This window comes from Chenopodium album, chromosome 7 (assembly GCF_948465745.1).
Source record: "Chenopodium album chromosome 7, dcCheAlbu1.1, whole genome shotgun sequence".
Lineage (NCBI taxonomy): Eukaryota > Viridiplantae > Streptophyta > Magnoliopsida > Caryophyllales > Amaranthaceae > Chenopodium > Chenopodium album.
This window is the reverse complement of record NC_137840.1, coordinates 37,112,732-37,122,545: the sequence shown is the minus strand read 5'-3', so window position 1 is coordinate 37,122,545 and position 9,814 is coordinate 37,112,732. Positions and strand designations below refer to the sequence as shown.

At 36.4% G+C, this 9,814-nt stretch overlaps 1 protein-coding gene across 1 annotated transcript; it reads left to right on the top strand.

Annotated features, from left to right (window-relative positions):
- The first annotated feature begins 7,441 nt into the window (after nt 1–7,441).
- LOC145641059 (RNA-binding protein 1-like) lies at nt 7,442–9,585 on the top strand. Its single transcript, XM_081692247.1, has 2 exons — nt 7,442–7,794; nt 8,344–9,585. Exons 1-2 carry the CDS (start codon nt 7,570–7,572, stop codon nt 9,295–9,297), a joined length of 1,179 nt encoding a protein of 392 aa, XP_081548373.1. The 5' UTR covers nt 7,442–7,569; the 3' UTR covers nt 9,298–9,585.
- Nucleotides 9,586–9,814: the final 229 nt, after the last annotated feature.

Here is a 9,814-nt window from a genome sequence, read left to right as displayed (position 1 = left end):
ATTGTGATCATTTCAATTAATAACAAGATTAAAAAGAAACCTAAACCGGTTGTCCAAATTATCTTATTAGGCGTGATTTTCAATTACATATTCCCTTTAAACATGAAATATGGTGATCAATAAATAATAATAGAATTATCATTAATATTGGAAGCAATTTAACAATAACAGTGTTAGTTAAATCAAATATAAAATCAACCTAATCATGATACTAGCAATGTTAAAATAAAATAAGAGTAATTAAATTAATTAATTACTCACATTCCGCGCGTTCCTTTAAATTGCTACATCATGAATAAATTGTTAGTAACTTCAATACAAAAAATATAAAGCAAATGAAAATTAAATTAAATTAAATTTAGAGTTGATTTGGTCCAAACCCTCGATTATTTGTACCTTGCACGCCTTGGTTTAAGGAGGGAACCTTGGGTTAAGTATATATTCCTTGTCCTTGGAGTGCTTAAGGGAAGAATGATGTAATTAAGAATATAGGTTTGAGGCTTAGAATATGAGAGAAAGAGAAGAGAATAATATTTGGTGTAAAAGAGAGAAAGAGAGAAGGAATTGATGTCCCGAATTGCAGAAATGAGGGTCTTGTTTATAGGGAAATTGAGTAGAGGGAACACGTGGAACCCTAAAAAGACAAAAACCCTAAAAATTAACACCGTGACATGGTGCCAGGCACCGTCAGACGGGGGAAAATCCCGTGACGCGGTGGACAACAAGAGTGACACGGGAAATATTTGACCTACGGGAAGTGAAAACGCGTGAAGGGTTTACGCGGAAAAAGACACATGACACAGAACACGTACCGTGACACGGCAGTGTCCACTGTGGCACGGTATAGTACACCGTGTCACGATATGGGAAAATACGGAAATGACACGGAAAAAGCACCGTGACACGGTGAGAAATACCGTGTCACGGCAGCAGGTACCATGTCACGGCAACAGGTACCTTGCCACGGTGGAATTTGAAGCAAAAAAGATTCATAAATGGCACCGTAACACGATGTACAGTACCGTGTCACGGCACCAGGCACCGTTAGACGGGGCACACTCCCGTGACACGGTGCTTTTGCACTGTACGCGGTGATTCCAGTTTTTTTACCCGTTTTTAAAATCATCATAACTTTTGATCCGTAACTCGGAATAAGGCATATATTATATCATTATAAATCTTACTTTTCAACCCAATTTTAATCAGGTCAAAATGATTTGTAGATTTTAAGATATGGTCGTTTTAGTGGAAGGGTGTCGGTTTTGGGCTGAGTTTAGTGTTTTGCTCATATCTTTTTCATTATAGCTCGGAATTGGGCTTATGATATATGGTTGGAAAGCTTATTTCAAGGACTATCCAAAAAATAATAATTGGATAAAAATTATATAGCTATAAAATCAGTTTCTCTCGGTTTTGCGATGTGGACACGAAAAGTGGAAAATAGGTTATGGTTTAGGGAAATGAGCTAGAAATTGGATTGGTTCATGAAATATATTGGATACAATATGGATTTAAGCACTCCAAAGATTAAATACTCAACTCGACCAATAACGGCAGTGAAAGGTGTTCATCATCGGGTTTGGTTTTGGGGATACATTTTTAGGTGTCTACAAACATCAAGTGTCTGACAGCTGCCCTAGAGACTGCCAACAAGAAGGCCGATGACTTTGAGGCTTCCCTCAAGAATGACCAGGCGGACCTCAAGGCTTTGGAGGGGGCTGACAAGGAGAGCACCAATCTCCAAGAAGATGTCGACCACTTGAAGAACAAAAAATGGCCCACGCCCAGGCTGGCTCTCTAAAAACTTGGGACAAAACTCACCATTATATATATAATATTAGATTATTATTGATAATTATTATTGTTAATTATTATTATGATTAATAAATATTAATTATTATTAATATTAATTATTATTATGTTTAATAAATATTAAATATTATTAATATTAATAATTATTATAATTATTTTTAAAATTAATAATTACTATAGTTATAATTTATAATTTTGACGTGTATGATTAAGTACCTGTTCTTTTCTCTCTTCTCTCTCCTAAACCTAGTCTCCATTGTCAATTTTAAAGGGGCTTCTGTAGACACCTAAAAATGTCTCCTCAAAACCAAACCCGATGATGAACAACCTTTCACCGCCATTATTGGTCGGGTTGAGTATTTAATCTTGGAGTGCTTAAATCCATATTTCCATTTCATAAAACAACCCAAATTCTATCCCATTTCCCCAAACCATAACTTACTTTCCTCTTTTCGTGCCTTTAAACCCAAAATAATTCATTTCATGCCCTTTAAAATCATTCATTTCGTGTCCTTTTTATAAAAAACGTTTAGTCTAATTTATTTTTGTCCATTATCTGAGTCCAATGATTTAATAATTGGATGGAGTTTGAAAAGATCTTTCCAACGATATATTATAAGCCCAAATCCGAGTTATAACGAATAAGTTATGGACAAAATACTAAACTGAGCCCAAACCGAACCTAAGCCCACCTTACCTACGACTCAATGATCATGTGGAGGGTCCAAATGATTTAATCCAATTCCTAAACCAATTAGGATTAATTGGAAGCTTCTACAAGTTTCTAAAAGATCTTAATTATCCTTTTTGAAAAGATAAGATTAAAGAGTTTGAAATTGAATAAAACTCCTCTTTTTGAAAGTCCTAATTCTATTCGAATTGAAAGACGTTCAAAGATAGACAGATATTATTTTCGTACCTCATAGTTTTTATCCAAATTTTATATGTTTGGATAGCCCTTGAAATTATCTTTCCAATGATATATTATAATATCAATTCCGAGCTATAACGGAAAAGATATGAATAAAATGTCAAACTCTATCCAAAATTGACATCGTCTCACAATTTCTGCCATTGGTATAGAAAGTAGACTTCAAGATCTTTCCAATTATATCTTATTCATCTTATTTTGATTTCTGGATCAAAAGATATGATAAAAACAAAAACGGCAAAAATTGCTGTCTATCGAGTTTTATTCCGATTTAGTTCGGATCTTATCTTGTTTTTTCGATCCCTTCTTTTTTCTCTATAAATAGAGGTCTGACAGGGTAAAGTCATATCCCCTAATAAAAAATAATTACCTAAATCACTAACTACAGTAGATAGGGAAGTAGGGTCGAACTCCACAGGGAAACAAGTCTTTTTAATTCTAATTAATTATTATAATCTAAATTATCCAAGTAACCAATATTTTTAGGTATGAATTCTATACTACGAAGAATAAGTTTAGGGAGAAAAGAATCAATAATAAGGAAACCTAGGGTCACAGGTTCACCAATAATTAATATTCCGGGATAAACGAAGTAATTAATAATTAACAATGCACATACAACACGATTAACAGGCTCTCGCAATTTATTAATCAACATAGATCTAACAGGCTCTCGCAATTTACTAGACCTAAGTTCCTATTAAAATTAGCCTTTAATATTAAATCAACATCTGCTCGATTCATCAATTCAATATTGCTAAACATTCACAATCAAATTACATCTGCTCGATTCATAATCTAATTGCAAAGAATTAAAACAATTCAATAGGAAATTATCATGCAATATCAATAATCAATAATAACAAACTATCCCTTCATATTAATTATGGATCCCCATAAACCCTAGAATGGAACCACTCACTAATCATCATAACTAAGCCAATCAAGTAAATAATTAAAAGCATAATCAAGAAAACAATTAAAATAGCTGAAATTAAAAAGGGAAGAAATTGTACCAAAAATAAATCTGGAATTAAAGGAAGTATTAAGAACAAAAGTTTAGAGAGAATTTAAGAGAGAGAAAAATACTAAGTAGAGAGAGAAAGTCTAAGAAAGAAGGTGACTAATAATTCCGTACAAAAACGTATTTAAACCTCTCCTAAAACAAGAATTAAAACTAAACTAATCAGCTTCTAAGAAAACACGCGCCCGATCGGGCGAAGGGCCGCCCGATCGGGCCCGCCTTTTTTACAATGCCCTTTACTGATGTGCCGCGCCCGATCGAGCTTAGCTCACCCGATCGGGCGCGCCTCTTCCTTGAGGGTCCTTATGCGCGCAGCCGCCCGATCGGGCGTATGCTTGCCCGATCGGGCCCGGTCTTCTTCTTCGAAGCTTGAACTTCGATTGGGCTAGATTTCTCAGCCTAATCCAGATTTCCTCTCGGGTCTCGAATACTTGGTCCAAATGCCTCGTGATCCCAATTACCGAGCCCTTAATCACCGGCTCTCACCGATCCTGGGCTCCAAAAGTGGTCGTGTCCTTCTAGCTTCCGTAGTCGATCTAATAAAGCCCGGGAAAATGCTCCAAGAGTGCAATTTCCTGTAAAATACAACTAAAACTACGAAAACACTAGAACACACAAATTAGTAATAAAAGTGGCCCAAAAGAGCCAAAAACACTACTAATAACGACCAAGGGACGGGGATAAAACATTATATAAACTAGACATATCAAGGTCATATCACCCTTTTTTCAAGGATCAACAAGCTTGATCATCAAATCCTTCTCTCTTTCTCTCTTTTGCACCAAAAATCATTCTCTCTTTCACTCTCCCATATTTTAAGCCTTAAACATATATTCCTAATTACACCATTCTTCCCTTAAGCACTCCAAGGAGTCTATACTAAACCCAAGGTTCCGTCCTTAAACCAAGGCGTGAAAGGTAGAATTAACTGAGGGTTTGGACCAAGTCAAATCTATATTTATTTAATTTAATTGTTTCAATTTTATTTAAATTTTTATTGAAGTTACTAACAGTTTATTCATGATGTAGCAATTCAAGGAAATGCGGAAAGTAAGTAGTTAATCATTTAATTATTCTTATTTTATTCTTGTTGCTAGTATCATGATTAGGTTTATTATTTATATTTAATTTGACTAAGGCTATTATTGTTAAATTGCTTCCAATATTAATGCTTATTTATTGATCACTATATTGCATGTTTAAAGGGAATATGTAATTGAAAATCACGCCTAATAAGATAATTTGGACAACCGGTTCAGGTTCCTTTTTAAACTTGTTATTTAATCAAGTGATCACAATATTTTAAAATTATGTGTTGCATTAATATTAAACCAATTTAGCTTGATAATAGTTTGGAGCGAATTGAACATTCTGTTTGTATGCCTTTGAGATCGCAGGATTACTTTTCACAATAAGAATCGAGTAGAGGCCAATACGGGCGAATGTGACTCCATGACTCACTTCGTACCATCATCCCCAATCCTCCTTTCGTGGTTCCGAACCATATGGAGTTAGTAATCTCATGGATTATGAATGGGGTGTAACCTTGATGGGTCAATCGTTGTTGCCTATCGTTGTCCCTTATTCGTGGTTGCCTTTTATGATCCGTGAACGGTTTACAAGTTCCTTACAAACTTGTTGGCGGCTCCCTAATTTCCTTGTCCCTAATCGTTGTCCCTAATCGTATATGTCAATTTCCACTTCCTATGAGTGCCAAGCATATTCACAACATGCTTTAACGTAGGCGCATTTCGAACGACGCCTACAGCTTCCATCGGATTTCACCGGTGCAAAGCCCCAATCTTTATTTTCTTTTAAGCCTTTTGTCTTAGGTTACAATAATGTCTCCCTCGAAATAAAGGGTTTATCTCCTTCAAAAGACAAGGTTTTTTCGATCTCCTTCGAAAGACAAGGTTTTTTGTACTCCTTCGAAAGACAAGGTTTTTTGTACTCCTTCGAAAGACAAGGTTTTTTGTACTCCTTCGAAAGACAAGGTTTTTCGTACTCCTTCGAAAGACAATGTTTGGTCTCCGGTTGTGTGGGGCTACTATTGATTATGAATCGGATTCGGGTTACGGAATCAAGACAAGAATTTACTTTCTCACAAAACTGTGAAGTGACGACGGAACCACTCAAAAAGTTGTATGAGACAACGAATCGAGAATATGCCGAATTGTTATATTCATGTATTTGGATTCTTAGCCCTTCCCCGATTAATTCTTGTTTGATTTTGTTAAATTCGTTTTCACTATCGTTCATTGTCAATTGTAGATGTCGTATGGTTTATATTAATGAAATTCAGTGTCCTTTAGGACTTCTTTCAAAAAAAAAAAAAATTATTATACTACCTCCGATTCAATTTAGTCGCAACAAAGGACAACTTTATGCAAACCAAGGCTAAAGATTTTAACCAAGATTATGGAAAAATAAGGGTATATGCTTAACTATTAATCCAACCCAAAAAAAAAAACAACCTTAATTAAATTAAAACAGTAACCCACCACCACCACCACTACTAACACCACCAAGCATCACCCAAACCACCCACCACCACAACCCAGCATCACTGAAACCATCCACCACCACAACCCAACATCACTGAAACCATCCACCACCACCTAGACCGAACCCAACACCGCCGACGCACCACCACCACCACCACCCCACGCACCCAACAACCCACGAACCCAGCACCCATCGAACCCAGCAACCCACGAACCCAACAACCCCACGAACCCAGCAACCCGCCGACCCACCACCACCATGAACCCAACACCCACGAACCAACAAAACCAACCCACCAACCCAACGAAATCTACCCACGAAACCAACCCACAAATCAACCCGCCGATCTAAAACCATGAACCAAACCCGCCAATCTCAAACCATACCCACGAACCAAACCCGCCAATCTGAAACCACTAAACCAACCCGCCGATCTGAAACCAGAAACCAAATCCGCCGATCTGAAATCTACGAAACCATACCCACGACGCCGCTGATCTGCAACCCCCGCCGCTCTCAGCACCACGAAGCCACCATGAAATTGGGGTTGGAGAAGGAGAGAGAAAATTAAAGGGGATGAGAGTTTAATTAATTAAGCTTGGGTTTAATCTAATAAAATCAAATTTGTAATTTAATAAGGTTGTTTTAAAAAAAAAAAGTAAGGGTATATTGGTCAATTATCATCCGAAAACATACTCAAAAAGGAAATAAATAAGTTTGTTACGAGTAAATTGAACCACCCAAAAAAGAAAATTGTTGTAAGTAAATTGAACCAGAAGTAGTAGTTATTTAAAACAATAAATTATTACCATCAATGTAATATTATTTTTTTTTTTTTTTTGAAACAAAATATTTATTATTCTTATTATTATTAATTATTATTTGAAAATAGAGCAGAGCATATTTCTTTTTAGCAGTGTAAGGCCAAGAGCAGCTCTAAAAACGAGTAGTAGCAAAAGTCGCATTCGTTAAACTTACACACACGCCACCTCACCTCATTGTAAAGCATTCGTTACACACGCATTCAGCAATCTGAAATATTGACCTGTTACAGCCGAAACCCAAATCATACTTCGGCCCGATTCAACTCTTACATAATCACACCTGGGCGGCTGGGCCCGACTCACTAAAAAATACACCAATATTATATACCTGACAAACTTCTGGTGTTGTTTTCAGGAGAGAGAGAGAGAGTGTGTGTGAGTTTTTAAGGAGTGAAAGCGAAACTTTCTTCTTCTTTTTTTTTCTTCTCTTTTTTAGGGTTCCTCCTTTCACAAGTTTTCGGATCTGATCAACAATGGCGGATTCCGATGTCGGTAAACTATTCGTCGGCGGAATTTCCAGGGATACTTCCGACGCTAATTTACGGGATTACTTTGGCAAATATGGCGAAGTTTCTTCCTCCATTGTTGTTAAAGATCGTCTCACTAATACACCTCGAGGTTTTGGGTTTGTCACCTTCGTTGATCCTTCTTCCGTTGGCGATGCTCTTCGTGTTCAACACGTAATTTCGGGTAGACCGGTCAGTGTTTCTGAATCTTTGATTGTGAATATTGGAGTTTGATTTTTTTTTTTTTTTTTTTCTCCAATGTCGGTGGTTCCTTTTCTCGATTGCATGATCCCTAACTAAGTATTGATTTTTATTTTTGGTTTAGTTATGTTAATGTTTATAATATATTCAATTTAAGGGGATATACTTTTGGAATTTATGTTATTTTCTTAGATTTAAATATATGGATTTGATTTTGATAATGTGCGTTTATTTGGATTGATTGGTAATGATTTTGACAATGTGTCTTTCTCTAGATTTTGAATTGTTTAGTTTTTGATTTGAGCCCCTAGATTTTAATAATTGAGTTTAATTTTTGATATTTTTTATTTTATTTTTCAGGTTTTTTAATAATTTCTTTATGTTTTGATAGAAAATAAAATTAGTCTCATATTCAAAAACAAATGCTACGTATATACATCTAAAATTAGTCTAAATATAAAAGATTGGATTTAATAAATTTTCAATTTTTGGTTCAATTTTGGCGATGAGTTGTGTTTTGCTGGAATGTGTGTGATATAGGTAGAAGTGAAAAAAGCTATACCAAGACATGAACAACAGTCAAATACTCAACAATCGCAACAACAGCAATGGCCTCATCGGCAGCAATTGCCGGGGCAAGGGTACTCTCATACAACTAAAGGGTCTGTTAGGAATTACAATAATGGTAGTTATGGTGCTAGCAACAGTGGTCTTACCCATAAAACTAAGAAAATATTTGTAGGGGGTTTATCTGCTGATCTAACTGAGGAGGAATTTAAGAAGTACTTTGAGAAGTTTGGTAGGATTACAGACGTAGTTGTGATGTATGATAACTCCAATAACAGGCCTAGAGGATTTGGGTTTATCACTTTTGATTCTGAAGAGGTGGTTGAAAAACTGATGCAAAAGAGTCACCATGAGTTGAACGGAAAGCGTGTGGAGGTTAAGAGGGCTGTTCCTAGGGAGGCAACCAAGAGCTCTAACAATGGAAATAATAGATTTGGTGGTGGGAGGTACTCCCCTGCTGCTGGCGGTGGTCACTTGGATGATAACAATTGGTCGAGAAGTCCTACTCCATATGTTACTTATCCTGGTCAATTCCCTGTTACCACCACCTATCCTGGGTATTTCTATGGCGGTGCATATCCTGTTGGTGGGTACGGTATAGTTGGTTATGGGATGCCTATGGCTCCTAGAACCCCATGGAATAATTATGGGGCGATGATGGGCGTTCGACCTTTGCACTATGGAACTGGCTATTATCCAACTGGAAATGGCGGGGTTGCTTTGCTGGGAATGTTTAATGGTTATAACGGAGTTGTAGATACTGGAGGCAATGTAAAACTGGATGAGAATACCAATGGAAATTCTCAGGTTCCTATCAAAGATGGTATTCGTCACATTAAAGGAGCTGTGAATGTCAAGAAGAATTCAAGAATCCCTGATGTGCAAATGCAAGCAAAGGTGGTGCCTCCTGTGGGTCAATCTAGCTGACCAAATTCCACTTGTATCCACAAATGTTCATGATTCATACATTGAAGGAGGAGTTGAGGTTGTTTTGTAGTCTCTGCACTATTCTACTTTAGTTACCTCTTTCCTTTTTCTGTCTATTCAACTGATATATATATAGATCTTTTCTCCTTTTTTTTGTTCATTTTAATAAAATTTTAGTACAGGATTCAAATTTTGTAATATAAGTAGTTCCTAATTGCGGAAATTCAATCATATGCCGCTGCTATATTTTTATTTTTCTGCGTATCTAAAGTCATAGTTTTCTATTCAGGAGTTATATGCTGATACGTTTGCTATATATGTCGAGTATCTGATATTATCCTCACGGAATGATATGTTGTTTATGCTGTTTTGCTAATGCCATATTAGGAAGCTTTAAACATGTGAAATTACAAGCTGCTTTCAGCAGGGCATAGCAAAGCAAAGCAGAGCAGAGCAGATTTCAGCCGAGCCGAACAGAGCAGAGCAGAGCAGATCAGATTTTATTATTATTATTATT